Raw genomic sequence first — 16,528 nt, 5'->3', positions numbered from 1 at the left:
TAAATCCGCTCTCCATGGAGCTATTAATTAAGAGCGTCAAAATGGACTTTTCAACCACTGTGCATCGCTAAAAATCTGCTATTTATCAATCGTATCTAGATGAACGCGTCAATGGGACGGTACTAATGGATATTTTTGGTTGCTATTGAAAATTTAGTCGATTGCTGAATTTATGTATGGGCCCAAATTCGGGACACTTAGGCCGACATTACATACATTTCCCCATTCAATTAGAATTTTTAGAATAATTTCAACGGATTTTTTTAAGAATATCCTTAGAAAATTCTGAGCTAAATTTCAAGTGAATTTCGAGGAGTATTCCAAGGATATTCCGGTATTATTTTTTCAGATAATTCTAAGGAGAATCCCACTTGCATTTCGAATAATTTTTGGGATTTCCTAGCAGATCTGCTATTTATCAATTTTATTTGTAGATTCTTTTTCCTAATATCTTGTTGTTAGAGGTATCGCAAATTAATCAAAGACCATACCCCAATCTATTATTTTAAAATGTGTCAATTGCATTAAAGTCTTCAGTGTCTTGTACTAATACTCGACAGTCGAGTACACATTGTAGACGAAATACGCGTATCTGTCAAGCATAAGCAAATAAGGTGTGGAATTAAATGGAAATTACTAATCTTTCTCTCTCTCTTTATTTCTGAGAATGTTTAAGCCACATTTTGGTATGTTATTAAAATGATTTTGCGCACTTTATAGTCACTTTTTTAAATGATTTTAGCTACTAATTTTCTATTTTTATTGCATAACACTGCTATCAGCCCTGCAGCAACCGTGTGCGGTCAATCATGCTCATGCACATGTTTAACATTGCTATCCGCCCTGCGTAGGTGAAATGTAGTATTTGTTTATTTTTTCGCTATTTGGCCTGGAACTGCTCAAGTAGAAACAACTGAGCGCACCGCAGCAAAAAGAGGTGGTGACGAGGACCACCACCTTCTTGCTTGGTGAAGCCATTCCAAAGGCCTGAGGTCTTGCCAGCATAGGAACTACAGTCTGTCATCGGTTGGTTCGAATGGACGCCTTCCTTCCTTCCTCCCTTCTGTTCAACTCGTCATGTATTCAACTCACGACATCAACCCAAAGGTTGACGGAGAAAGAGCAATAACTCACCCAGCTCTATATAAATATGTTACACTATTAACGTGACCATGACTTTAACTCGCTCGCTTCAGCGTCGTCGTCGCCGTCGCCGGCCGTCTCGGTTTAGAGTTGAACCGTTGAACGATTTGATGGATGAGCGCCAACTGCTTTTAGCGAGTCGCGACTAGTTTACTTGACTTACGCGATCTGTCAATCTTCTCAGTCAAAGGTTACTTTTCTTAAACTGTTTTATGGGAAATAAATTAAGCTTTGATTGCTTACTTTGCATGGCTTGGTTTGGATACAGTCAACTTCAGTTAAGGTATTGATTTACTGAAAACCGATCCAGAAAACATGTTAGATTCAAACTTTAACGTAACGAAAAATAGTCAATCATGAACTCATACGAGAATGAACCCTTGCTTGACGCTATTACCATCTATGAGCATCTGATCGTGACAAAACAATTTCCCCTTCATGCTGCTAGGTACATTAATCATCGACGTTGGCCATTGTTTTCCGTACTTCGAGTCGCCATAAAAGTGTAGTAATAAAACAATATTTATATATTAACGCCAAAACTGACACAAGTGATGTCTTACTTTGGCAACGCGTGATCCATAGATTTTATTTTTAATATTAACTTTGTGTTTATTTCTTCCTTCTCTTTTTCATCTTCGCATCAACTGTAACAACAACAAAAACAACAACAATACCAACGCCACTCCGGGGGACAGGAAAGCACAAATCGCACACCCTTGCACGAGGCGGCATCGAATGGCGACGAGGCGGCGGTGGAAGCACTACTGGCTGCTGGAGCCGACCGGAATGCGAAGGAGTCACTGGTGAGTACACCCCTTGTCTGCGTCTCTGTCTGCCAGCGAAAGTATAAAGTGAACAGCTAGATTTTATTAAATGTATTAAATCTGTCAGCACCTCTCAGCAGACGTTGTTGAGGAAGTGGATTTTGGGTAAACGTGTTCCATTAGAGTGCATTAGTTGATACATATACTGCCACTCTTCGCAAGTCGGTCCCATTTGCGTTTTTTGGCAAAACTGAGTTTTTCAGTTTTCATAACTACAATCACCCATATTTTCACAATACTGTAATACATAAACAACATTGTTTTAGAAAAGTTTGAAAAACAGCCAAACAGGACGTTCTATCACATATGAAAAAAATTGTACAAAGCAAACTTAAAATGTGTTTCTCTCGGCTTGCTGTTTTATGCTATGGGACCGCCAAGAGTGATAGTATAAATGACACGCAAAACAAAAGTGATAGATGTTATTTAATATTCGCTATATTATATTGTTATTTACGTAATGGATCGTAACTATCAAACGATATATTACAGGGCCTATGAATAAATTTTCAATAAATTAGGTTATGTGTCATTAGGCCGAATGCCACTATGTCGAATGGGTCATTAGGCGGAAATTTTAATAGCTATTCGCTTTTCATCGTACGGCAGCTGAATTGCTAGTTATTGGTTTATGAAAAGAATAAGCACACACTTAAAAATAACCAATTTTACACGTGACGGGATCGGTCTTTGACATAAAAGATGAGACGTAAACAAACATGTCATGTAATATTAAGTGCTCCGAGACTGAAAAGTTCGTTGCTCGACGAAAAGTACGTTCGATTGAGCTATATTTCGCGTCTGTAATGACTCAAATTTATGTCAAAATTGACGCTCGTATATGTCACTCTCAGAGCACCTAAATTTACATAATTTTTTAAGTGTGCAGCAGAAGTTGAAATTATGTCGATGCATAGTTTATTCACAGACCCTTAGCTCAGTCGGTAAAGGCACAGCTACAAAGCAAGACCATGCTGGAGGTGGCTGCGTTCGATTCCCGGCCCAGTCTAGGATTTTTTTTTCGGGTTAGAAAATTTCTCCACTTCTTTGGGCATATAGTATGATTGTACTTGCCACACAATTATGCTAATGTAAAAATGGTACAGGCATCGAATGCTTTCAGTTAATAACGGTTGAAGTGCATGTAGAACAACTAAGTTCAGAGCACGCAATGAGCTAATATGCAATAAGCAATAAGCTTGAAATGCGAAGAATAAGAAGAAGAAGAAGAAGATTAGTTTTTTCAAGATATGATGATGATATGGAACTACCACTCACTTTAGCAAGACAACTGTCAGTAGACTGTGGTCTATCTACCGACAAATCGACATGAATGACCATAGAAATTACCACGAAATTTCTGCTCAAAGCACCCTACCGATATCGGTCTCTATGTTCGCGAAAAACGTTTATCTAAGCCATGAGCACGAGTGCAAAATGTATGGATTGGTTCGTGTCTGATCTATTCTGGACAATTTATTTTTATCGAGACGAAAAATGTCTATAGTTTTGACAAATGGTATCGCTTCACATTTGAATCGGCCGTTATAGATTTTCGAGCGAAAGTTAAGTTTAAGTTTCATGTCGGTTTGTCTGTGGTCTATCCTCGTGATCTATCGACTTGATTAATTTTAATAACCACTAATATTGTAATAATTTAATAACCTGCCATTGTACAGTGGGAAAACATCGACATAAAAGGAGCATTCATTATCTCTGACCAGCGCTGATTTAACCCTTGCAAATATAATCATTCTTATGGGAAAAAGTCTCAGAAATCCAGTGAAAATAATTTCGTCCTGTGCAGAATAGGGCAAGTTGGGGTTTTGTGAGCATTTTTTTCCAAATTTCTTAAAATTTGGTGGACCGTCCCGTACCCAGCATTCAATGTTTTATATAATGGAATGAAAGTTAAAAGAAATATAAAGGAAAGATCTTACCCGATATGTTGCAAAAGAATCCTTGACATCACGATGATTTCGAAGAGCTCCCTTAGATATGTCGCCGCTACTTCTTCAAACGGTGTTTGTTTCTTTCCTTCCTCACTCAGCAGCAGAAACCCCGACAAACACGAAACACACTCTAGCTGCTCCGACTAGAGGGATCTCAGCAGAAAAAAAGGACTGCGACCACTATCCATCAACAATCTCTCGCGGAACAACGGTTTCAAATCAAGTACAAGTCTAGAAGACGCATAGTTCATCCAAGAGTTCATCCAAAAGTCATTGCAAAAGAACCACGCATTTTTATTGATTTTAAACGTATCGCGTATCGAACATCTTGAAACTAGAAGAATTAAGAAGAAGAGATTTGCTATGAAAAAGGCTAAAAATTCTCGAAAAAATCCAAGACTTAGGGCTGTTCATAAACTACGTAGACACAGTTCGCTCTTAGCTATCGGCACAAGCAACTGTGTTTTTTTAGGTGCGAGTCACGCGGTAGTCTGTTTTTTGATAGCTACCCATTATTGCGGGGCTTGCTTATTGTTTCAAGTTCGTTCACTTTTGCCGTTACCCCGTTGGAAGCAAACAACTAGTGGAGATGTCGGTGGAAATAAAACTGATGATCATATTAAGCTTCCCACAAGGCTCGGCGAAACCATCAATGGAAGACATTGTGAATTTTGTGAAATCGCTGGGCGCGGATCCCACTCAGATGATCACTATATATCGCATAGCGGAGGGAAAATCTATGTTCATCAAGTTCAAATCCGAAGAATCGATGCTTCATTGTTTGCTGCACAACCATGAACAAATAATTGTTCGTTATGCCGATGGGATATGAGTCGAGTTACGCATGTCACGCGCTGGGGGCACCGTTCAATATGTGAGAGTGTATGACCTCTCACAAGAAGTCCCGGATCTAGCATTGGTGCTAGGCAGCGGCGTTTCCTTAACCTCAATCTACCAGTGCACCAACTCTCAAAACATAAACAATTATCAAAATATTGCTGGCAATGGATAGATATTAAGTAAACTAGAAGATTAAATGTATTTTTCAACCGATTCGTGTATGAATATGGCATTAAATCTGGTATTGAAAGTTTGTGCACAGGTAAAAAGTGAGGTTACGCGACGCCAATTCTCACTCAGCTCACTCAGCAGAATGCAATCGTAAAAGGCTTGGTATGCAAAACATAATAAATGAGGAATCATCCACACTACCACACTCATCGATTCAGCAGAAGTAGCAGTAACATTACGTTAATTTCTATGTACTATGCTTTTAAACATTGATCTTACATTGAAATTGATTTGCCTAATGGATTCTTCATCTTTGATTTAATTTGAAATTAAATGTTATGGTTTTTCAATTAGTTTAGATTACCCACCCATTTGGGTCGTGTTTTCATTCTCTTTAAAATTTGATATGCTACGTGAGTAGAAGAAAATATCTCAGTAATACAAAATTATGAACGTTATACCAGAAAACGATATGGATGAGCATGGCTCAAAATAATGTCAAAATTTGTAAATTCCATTTCAATATCAAACTAGGCAATTACCATTTCACATAAATTACAATATATTATGGATTTGATAAGGAAATTTCTGATCTTATTTTTTATATTTTACCTCTAATTTCATGCTGACCTACATCATTTTTTTAATATAAACATAAAATAATCTACCTAAAACAAGGTTGATCTGATCTCAGACAGGTGTCTCTGATCCTTTCCAGGATGAACACCCCGTTCTTCTAATGGCTGAATCCCATTGCGGTGGTGAACCTCGGATTTTTAAGTTTGTTAAGACTGTTTAGATCTTGTTCTGGATCCGTTGTAGTTTTTGGTGATGACATTTGGAACAACTCTACCAGGTTGGCATACCTTTTTCAATAACAGGTAGGGTTAGTTGTTTGTAGACAGCAAGCTTAATTTTCAGGGTTAAGGTGAACTTCCTGTTGATAAGCGGATACAGCGGTGTTAGTTTTGTCAATGTTCTCCCTGAAATGAAGCTTGCTGTCTAGTGTTAGTTCGAGGTGCACAACCTCTTTTGACCACTGAGCCGTTTAATCAGATCTTATTATTCACAGATGGCACAAGTCTAGGTGATTGGGAACGTGGAAAAATTATGACCTGGGTCTTCGCCGCGTTCATACGTATCTTGCAGTGTTAAACTACTCAGACAGGACATCCAAGTCTCTGTAGAAAAAAAAATTGTAACTTAGGGAACCCCCTTTTGGGGTTCCCGGAGATTAACCAGGCTTGGGCTGAAAATCTCCTTAATAAAAAAAAGAAAAAGTAAGAGGTTGTATCCTAGACTCGACCGTAGATTTGACGTAGGATTACGTGCTCGGTATAAATATTTGAGACTATGTTAGGGAAACCCCTTTTTGAAGGCAATCGGTGATAATTTTGATAACCATTGGATAACAGTTGGACATTTGTGTATTTTTCAATAGCGACCTATTGAAAACTAATAAAGTATTCAATTTAGCAGCTTTGAAGAAAAATTGCATCAGCTTAGTACTTAACGTCACCAGTAGCGGCGGGTGGTGACGATCCAGTCTCACCAGAGGAGTGGGCGCCTCGCATAAGAAAGGAGCCATGTCCTGGGCGCTTACAAAACAAAGATCCAAACTGCGGTTGTTCTGGTTAATAACATGGTTGAATTGAGAAAGAGTGGCTGAGCTGTAATTGTCCAGAAGGAGCGAAGCGTAAGAATGGATGACAGAGTGATTCATGTCAGGATAGAGGAAGCCGTTGCGAGTTTTTTTCCATGAAATCCCCGGGAGATTGAAGTCACCAAACACAATAACTTCATCGGTTGCTTTGGCGGTATCCAGAACAGAGAAAACCGATTGGCAATGGGTTTGGATGAGGTCACGCTCCCGTATACGGTCGGGAGGGAAGTAAACCGCACAGAGAAACAAGTTACGATCGCCCAGTTTAATCGACGTCCACACCTGCTCTAAGCATGTCCAAGCATTATTTTCTAGTAACCTCGCTCTAAACCTAGAATTTATAGCCACTAAAACACCTCCATCTTTAACTTTCCGACTGTTAGCAGCATTCCTATCGCAACGGAAAACTTCATAATCGTCGCCGAACACCTGACTAGAGAGCGTGCGTGAATCCAACCATGTCTCCGTGAGAATAATGATGTCGTAGCAATGATCCGAGGTAGCTACGCGAAAATCGTCGACATCACAGTTGATACCACCGACGTTCTGATAATACAGCAGCAAGTCTGAAGGAGCAGGTATAGTTTCAATACGTCCTAGAGTCTGAGCAACTTGCGAAGGATGCCTTGATGGTGCAGGCGAATATTGGCTGGAAGCAATGAGCGGATCAGGAGTCGTTGAATCGATAACAGAAGTTGGCTTGCCTATGCTGTCGAGTTGGAAGACCCCTGCACTACTCCCACACGCAGGGCCGGGACGACTGCTGAACGCTGGCTGGAATGGCTCGACTGTGGTGGGAGGTATAAGGGCTTCCATGAGGCCAACTTTGGTGCGTCCCACTGTCCGGTTGAATTGTGATGGGTGATGAGGTAGGGCTGTCGGATATTGGCTGCAAGCGATGGAATCATCGAGTACATTAAATTATCGTACTTGCCTTTGACGTTGAGTTGGAAGACCCCTGCACTACTCCCACACGCAGGGCCGGGACGACTGCTAAGTGCTGGCTGGAATGGCTCGACTGTGGTGGGAAGTACAAGGGCTTCCATGAGGCCAACTTCGGTGCGCCCCAGTGTACAGTTGCCTAACTGTGGCTGATAAGAAAAGCCAAATGGAATTTGCTGGACTGGCAAAGAGTTTGGATGAAGTTCGGTAGAGACAAGTGAAACATGTGTCAAAGAAGATGGAAATGACGAAACCGGCCATTCAGGAACAGGTTGGTTGACGAGCTCTGTGCAGCGATGGGATTTGTCACTTATTATGTCATGGCGTTGTCTTGGTGATCCAGGTAATTGGGTGACTCCATGCTGGGGGATAAATTGGCATTTGGCGTTCGAGAAGGGTTCCAAAAATTTGTAACATTCCTGTTGTCCTTGAACTTACGGAATATTATTCCCTTTGGCCACGTTGCAGTCGAAAGAGCCTTTGCTTTCAGCTCAGGACTCATACCGAGTTTGAACGAAATGAATGACAGACTGCTGACATTCTTACCATTGGCGACTAGTCTGAATGTCTCAACGTCATTTATTCCTAACCTCTGCATCGCCAGTTCACTTACTTGCTCCACTGTGACGTCACGAGAGATACGCGAAAGGTAGAGCCAAAACTTCTGCCTTGGAGGTGGTACAGCAAAAGTGCCGATAGATGGAGATATTGAGCTTGCAGTTCCACACATCAAATCCTGTTGACGGCGTTCAGCAGCTTCAGGTTTACGGAACAATCGTCGGCTTCGCAAAGACCCAGCGGCATTCGTATTACGAGTTGATGATTTTGGTATAAGTGCACTGGAATTGATCAAAGCGGTGAAGTTCAGACGAAGTTCACTTTTGAGTTCATTCATGATTTCCGACTTAATTCTTTGAACGATCTCATTATGATCGCCAAGGACATGTTCTTGCCCAGCCTCATAAGCGCCTCGAATGGAATTGCGGAAACGAATGTCATCCATTAATTTGGTACACGACCTGCACATCCAGAACAATTGCGATTTCAATTTCATCTCAGCGTTAACAGCTGAAGTGATATTGACGCATTTGAGGTGAAATTCCGCCATGCAGAAGCCGCTGCATGAAATGGAATCGTCAATAACATCAGTAGCACAGGAGTGGCAAGTAGAAGTCATTTTCAGGATTGAAGTAATTCGCAGGATTTGATGCGATTGCCAAAGCAGCGCTACTACACAGTTTAAAGTAATGCGCCTAGAGTAGTATGCAACAACAGAGCAGGTATGCTTGACGGCGAAAGTGCAATACAACGGTAGAATCCAGGAGATAGCAATGCGCCAAAATGTTTGCAACAGTTTCACCACGAGCTCAACAAAAGCTCGCAAGCTTCAAAATTTTGCTGGTAGATGGCGCTTTGGAAACAAAAAATCGCGTGGCGTTTGCTTAGGAAAGTGTTTGTAAACAATGTTCAAAAAGCTTCACTTTCACTTTAAAACAGCAACACACCGAAAGAAATTCACGGCTCTTTAATGCAGTAGCACATAAACTGACGATCGAACGATGAAGGTATAATTCGACAGTGAGCATGCATAAGGGCCTATACGCGATGATCGATTCTCTTCGTCGATTTTCTCTTTTGTTAATAACTCGCTAGATTTAACGTTTCTCGGTGCGTTTGCTGTTGCTTTTGATAGACAATACAACCTGTTACTACTCTGCATTGAACAAATTCTAGAAAATTGTTTCGCTTAGCTGTAGCAATGCAAAGAGAAAATCGATGAAGAGAATCGATCATTGCGTATTCGCCCTTATGCATGCTCACTGTCGAATTTATAACCGTAATAACAACATAAACAAGTGCAAGTAATTAACGACCAAACGCAGCGGTATACGTAGCTGACAGTGTTGCCGATTGTTCGTGAAATGTGATAGAGTTAGGGATTTAGGAATTATCTTAGACTCTTAACTAACTTTCATAGACCATTACAACACAATTATTTACAGGGCAAATAACATGCTAGGCTTTATCAAGCGCTTTTGCTATAACTTGCAGGACCCATACACAATTAAAACAACAATCAATACGAAACTAACGATTTTAAATTGGCTCACCACTTTAGTAGCCTATTGGTCCCAAGCAAACGATTAACGTACCCTATTCTAGTTGAAATTCTATTACTACACTATGTTTGTTTTGATTCGCTATGAAAGTTTGACAGATAATATCAGGGGTGTGTGGATTCATGCAGAACATGCAGGGGTGAGTGAAATAGCTTGGGACTGCTTGGGACCGTTGTTCTGGTACTGAGTGAGCCAAAAATAATAATGATTTTCTTCGGGACCCAGTGGTCTTAGAGTTACCTCTATGATTAAAACACTATATATTTCCTATGTGAGGTCAATACTGGAATATTGCAGCATTGTATGGTCTCCTTTTTCAATCACGCACGAAGAAAGATTAGAATCCGTACAAAAACAATTTCTATTATACGCTCTTCGTAAATTAGGTTGGACATCAATTCCTCTTCCATCATATGAAGCACGCTGCATGCTTATAAACATACAAACATTGAAAGAGCGTCGTGAATATGCAATGGTTTCATTTGTAAACGAAATCGTTTCGCAGCGCATTGACTCCACAGAACTTCTATCAAAATTAAATTTCCATGCACCTACTCGGCAACTCCGAAATCAAAATTTATTTGCCATGAAACATCATCGCACAAATTATGCAAAATATGGGCCATTAAACCGCATAATGGCCTCTTACAATCAATACTACGAAACCATTGACTTTACAATGTCTCGGCATAAACTAAACAATATTTTTACCAAGGTTGCAAAGACTCATTTCAGCTAAAACAATGTTTTTCTAAATTATGAAATAATTAGATGCCATGATCAAATTTTGAATTGGTAGGATACAAGAAGAGGTTGCAAAGAATGTGTTTGACATATTAAACCTGTTTATTTCACTTCATGAGAGTCACAATCAGCGATTTTTCACAAACTCACTCACTCACTCACTCACTCACTCAGCGATCAGCAAATCGCTGATTGTGACTCATAGAAAGCAAAATTTACAGGTTTTATGTTTCCAACGCATACTTTGTAACCTCTTCTTGTAAGTTACAAGTAAAACATGCCATCATACCATATTTTGGTTTTATTATTCCGAAAAACATTATTTTAGCTGAAATGAGTCTTTGCAACCTTGATTTTTACTCCATAATGCATTATAACTCATAAAAAATAGGAAAGCTGACACTGCTTAATTTTTATTGAAGACAAAATTATACTTTTAACCTTTTGTCCAAAGTTGACGAAATAAATAAATAAATTTAAGAAAACAAAACTGTATTCGAATATGTACTAGTCTACGTTGGTTGACGAAATAAATAAATAAAATAAACAATAAGCGATCACTATGATCGCTCTATCGCTGAAAGAAGCGTTGGATATAGGAAAGTTACTGTTGACCCCATTAATACTCCGAACACGATGCCTCCGGTAAAATATGTAAACGCAAATTGGCAATGTTTGAAAATCATTGCTCAGCAATTGATCGATAGATTTTACATCTATTGATACCGAATAAATCTTTAAAGTATGTAGCTGGAACAGGCGTCAATAGATTTTATATTCGTTAATAAATGACTTAGCTATGAATTTTCAAACATTGCCGTTACACATTTTACCGGAGCCATCGTGTTCGGATTGTTAAAGAATCTATTCTTGCGGCTATTCATTACAGATTCTGTACATCTTTTATACAAACCCCGGTTGGGTGTAATAACGAATATTTTGAGCCAGTGGCCAAAAAATACACCGTAATGTACATATGAAGGATAAAAAATAGGTAACATGGCATGATTCCAATCGCAATCCACTGTTCAGCTGTTGCTATTTGCATTCCTCTTGATATCGGATTAATCGATACTTATGGACAAATTATACTCCAACTTCATGTCCACGAGCACCTATAAATACTTCAAGCAGATGTTGTTGGGCAACTCGTTAATTGGCGCTAGCTTATTTTATTACTTCATTCACCCATGGCGATCCAGTAAGACACCGTATCGAACATGCTCCTGCTAAATTTGTTGCACGAAGAACCGGTGGTGGCCAATGAGCAGATCATAAAAAAAAAATGCAACAGCAAAATTTTATTGGCACTATAGTGTCACACAGGGGGCACAGTTCCACGGTAGCAATACGAGAAGACAGGCGCAATCCTGTGTATTGAAGCAATGCTCAAGAACTGAATTGAGTAATTAAATGGTCGTTAAATGAGCTTAACATTATCTATTTTTAAATATTTTTCTTACAGCATGGAAACTCCCCATTGCATGAGGCCGCCTGGAAGGGCTACAGCCGCAGCGTAAAAATCCTATGTTCCTTGCCCAAAGTCCATAAGCCGGGTGCCACCGGCGGCAACCATGCCAGCGGTGGCACCAAACTATCCATCGATCTAATTAAGGAGTCTAGCAAAATTAAGAATGTCATCCAGGATACGAAGGGAGCGCTGCACAGCGCACTGCTTGGGACGCGTAACTTTGGAGGCTTCTCGGCGCTGCATCTGGCGGCCCAGAACGGGCACAACCAAAGCTGTCGGGAGATTCTACTTGCCGGAGCCGATCCTGATGTGCAGAATAATGTGAGTATTGTAACCGTTCTACTCAATTACTTAGACCAATCAAATTTACCTCTGTTTTGGTTTTACTCCAGTACGGCGACACTCCTCTTCATACAGCGTGCCGCTATGGTCACGCCGGTGCCATCCGAATTCTCCTCTCAGCCAAGTGTGACTTCGAGCGGATCAACCTGAACGGCGACACGCCTCTACACATCGCCTGTGCCATGGGTAGGCGCAAACTGACCCGGATTCTGCTGGAAGCCGGCTGCAAGCAAGACACGAAAAATGCTCAAGTAAGTCTAGTAGTTCCAGTTTCTGAGTTCTTCCTTTGGGAACCTTTGGGTATCATACAAAGGAAGAACCGTTACCTTATGAGACTAAATCATCAATTTATCAATTTTGATTAAGCATCATTATTCAGTTTATCTTTCTCAGACTTGGCCATTTACGGTTGTAGTTGTTACGAAAGGCTTGCTATGTTTTCCGCACGAACAAATCGCCTGTCAAATCATGAATTTCTTGGGGAACTTCGACACTTGCTGTTTTCTGAAGGACTCTGAAACATCGAACTTGTCTTTCGCAGCCACATACTGATTTCCCGGAATTCGGTTTGAAGTCCGCTCTTACGTATGTTTGGTTTTGCCAAATTTTTCTGCTTTTCAGCTTACGTGTCCGCGTTCTAGCTCTCCTATTTTGTCGTTCATTGCGATTTGGTGCTTTCTGAACGTAATCCTGCTCGTTTGCGTTTGAAGGCAGTAACCGCTCGCTTGTGATCTTCAACGTAGTACGGAACAATTTTTCTTGCAATCACTTGCTTCCGAACGACAGTTAAACGTTCTCCGAAACGTTGTATGATACGAGAAACAGTAGATTGTTGGTTTGCCAACATCTTTCCGATGGCTCGTTGCGAAAGATGTGGGATGTTGAGGTTAGTGTGCAAAATTTTCCAGCGCACGGTTCCTTCGACTCCATTTTCAAAAGTACTACAGTACTTGTTCGCTAACTGGGCTAAAACCGCAACCCAGTTAGCGAATTCCACTCGCTAACTGGGGTGGCTTGTCAAACGTAAAAAAAACACTGAGGGAAGCTTCAATGGATTGTTTGATCGACGTTAATAAAAAATTCATGTGCATTGAATTGATACAGTGTAAAGTTTGTCATTGTTATTTTCACAGCAATCAATCTAGCTAGTTTAGAAAGGCTTAATGCTAATAACGCGTTTCAGTGTGAAATGAAAATAATTTCAAATTTATTTACATTATCACTTAATATTCCATTCGAATGCCCCTCACCAATTATGACAACTAAATGTCAAACTAAATGTGACGTCTATTTTTTCGTATATCTGATTTTTAACTGGGCTACAGCCGAGGGGGACGACTCTATCTTCGATGCAGGAAATATTGTGGTTTGCTATGGGTAGCTGCGCGTACGCTGAGTAGATAGAAAGAGGATTGATGACGATTCTGAAGCTTTCTTGCAAAAAGATGATGCGATGTAAGTAGATGCGAGAAATGAAAGAAGATGTTTAGAACGCCGTGGTCAGAAAAAAATAAAGTAGAGCCATTTTTGAGATATACAAAATTTTTGATTTTTTGAATTTTGGACAAAAGTACGATTACTAAAATGTCAATATCTTTGGAACTGGTGCACCAATTTTAAATCTTTTTTTATGAAAGTGAAGCTAAATAAATTTGCTAACAAAATCTAAATTCGACAAAAAATTTCATAACTTCGACAATTTCCAACCGATTTCATCCATTAAAGGCTCATTTTCTCCGGTTTTGAATGGACTTTAAGAATAAATTATGGAATGATTTTTTGAATCTTTTTATGTTGATTAAAACAAGATTTTTATGGAAAATTCGCAGGAAAAATAAAAAAAAATGCTGTAAATTTTTAAATTACTTCAAAATTAAATTTTTAATTAAGACATAATATTCTAGTGAACGATAGCCAACTTCATTTTCATAAAAAAAGATTTAAAATTGGTGCACTAGTTCCAAAGATATTGACATTTTAGTAATCGTACTTTTGTCCAAAATTCAAAAAATCAATATTTTTGTACATCTCAAAAATGGCTCTACTTTAATTTTTTCTGACCACGGCATTGAATTCAGCGTAGGATTTTGCAGTGGAAATGATCATCACCTTACCGAGTTCAAAAATGCTGTAAACTAGTGTTATCAGCTTTAATAGCATGCTGTGGCTGTCAGTTGCATCGAATTATTTTCCCATAAACGACAATAGAAATGTCACAATGAAACTGACACAGTGTAGGCAATACCAGGGCTAGTAGCGACCATGTTGAAGAAATAAGTCATCGAATAGTGACTTATAGTTGTTAAAAAGTGACTTAAAAGTGACCTAAGGGAAGAAAATAAGCTGTTCTGATGGCATACCAAATAAATGTTTGATGTTTTAGATTTATTCAATTATAATCTCATAAACACTTAAATGTGTACGATAGGAACCTTTAGAGCAAAAGATTCAATAGTGTATGACTAAACCTCAAAGTGTCTACTAACTGGGAAAACCTGAAAAACGGGAATTCTCAGGGAATTTCATTTCTCGTGAAAATACCTGGAAGTCTCATAAATCTCATCAGTACTCAGGAAATTTTATATTTTTTTACTAAGGATATTCCAAAGAAAATAATGCATTTTAAAATAAAAACCTTCAATATTCCTAGTTATTTTCATTCGACATTGAAAATCGAAGCATAAGTCCTCGTAATTTTATGGTGAATTCTTAGGGGGTGAAGGGGATGCTAAAAGATGATTACAGTTAAATCTGAGAATAACTCCAGGAGATCTTCATAGAAATTCGGAAAATAATTCCAGGACAGATTGTCAAACAAATTAAGGGGAGGAATATAAGGAATTTGTGAGGAGAATGAAAATGAATTCTTAGGAGGATTTCAATGTGAATTCCAAGGGAAGGAGTGAGATTAAAAAAGAAATCTAAATGAAACTGCCTTGAAGTTCTTTTGTAGTTTAAGAAACTAGCCTGATGCTCGCAATACTTCTCATCATTGTTTTTAAGTTCTCTAAACTTTTTCCACAATTTTCCTAAGGATCATGAATATTCTCTAAAATTTTAACAATTCACTGAATTTCTCGAAACTTTTTTAAAATTAATGTTATCTCGCTGCTCTGGAATATCTCTGCTCTGAAGATGATGATGATGATGATGATGATGATGGTCCCACCTCTTACCCCTACAAAGGTTTGAGCTGGACGTTTTATCTTTAAGATAATTTAATATGACATTTTAACCAGGTTGGCAAACAAAATCGAACTGGTTTCAGTTACAGATATAGATTCCCTCTAAAGTTTACAGTTGCTTCACAGCGATATAAATGTGGAAAAGCTCAGGCGTCCACCTCTTAGTTCGCCTTTTTGTCCACCTAAAATATTCATAAGTATTACAAGCAATCAAGAGTTAATGAACAATCAACAAAGCATCCTATTACACTAGTAACCCCGCAATCTGATGCTATCATAATTTTCAGCAATGTCAGGAATGCTCACGAACCCCCAACATTTGCCAGAAAACTTACTACTAACTCAAAGTATCTTCCAAATAAGCTTCAAAATTGCATTTTTTTTTTTTATCAAATGTTAAATTCAGTCCTCTATATCCGTAATACGCGCGCGAGGCTCAAACCTTTGTAGACTACTTTTTTTTTTAATTAATCTACTATAAAATCAAATATTAAAAATCCATCATCACCCTCGTGGCGAACAGAAATAGTTTTTGCAGTGCTACAATAATTATTAAAAAGTCGTTATGACAGCTATCCATATAAAATAATCCGTTAGAGATAACTTCGTCAAGATACATAATTTGTCAATTCATAAAAAAAATCACTGGATAACTGTTCAAAAGACAGTTTTAACGTGTGAAATGCAGTGTCTATTAAATTCTGTAAGTGTTGCTAAACGTTTTATATGTCTAGGCATCGAATTGAAAACATTTATTCCTTTATAATATAATGAATTTTGTGAAGCACAAGTCAAGAAATGTGGTGTTCTTATTTCAACCGCGTTTCTAGTATTATATCTATGAAAGTCACTTCCTCTTTCAATTCGATCACACAAATATCGAGGCAGCAAACCGTTAATTACTTTAAAAATGAACACCATAGTCAAATATACAATTCTTTGCTTCACCGACAACCATTTTAAAGCGTCAAGCATCAAAGTTGAGGAAGTGAATCTATTACATTTCAAAATCAAACGCATTATTTTATCCTGCAAGCGCTGTAATCTCGATATTTGTGTTGCATTGGCCAGAAATAAAATGGAAGGGCAAAAGTCAAGATGAGGAGAGATGATTGATTTGTATAGCTG

General features: G+C 38.8%; 1 protein-coding gene across 1 annotated transcript in view; it reads left to right on the top strand.

Annotated features, from left to right (window-relative positions):
* Positions 1 to 16,528, top strand: part of dgo (diego) — a 189,842-nt gene that overhangs the window by 152,254 nt on the left and 21,060 nt on the right. The window contains exons 3-5 of the mRNA XM_065235701.1: positions 1,842 to 1,949; positions 11,868 to 12,194; positions 12,266 to 12,466. Of these exons, the coding sequence (XP_065091773.1) occupies positions 1,842 to 1,949; positions 11,868 to 12,194; positions 12,266 to 12,466 (636 nt within the window). The remainder of the gene's footprint in view (positions 1 to 1,841; positions 1,950 to 11,867; positions 12,195 to 12,265; positions 12,467 to 16,528) is intronic.

The sequence above is a fragment of the Ochlerotatus camptorhynchus genome, unplaced genomic scaffold (assembly GCF_037179485.1).
Source record: "Ochlerotatus camptorhynchus isolate MF236.1 unplaced genomic scaffold, CSIRO-AGI_Acam_v1.1 ptg000503l, whole genome shotgun sequence".
NCBI classification, from domain to species: Eukaryota; Metazoa; Arthropoda; class Insecta; order Diptera; family Culicidae; genus Ochlerotatus; species Ochlerotatus camptorhynchus.
This window is presented reverse-complemented; position numbering and strand designations above follow the sequence as displayed.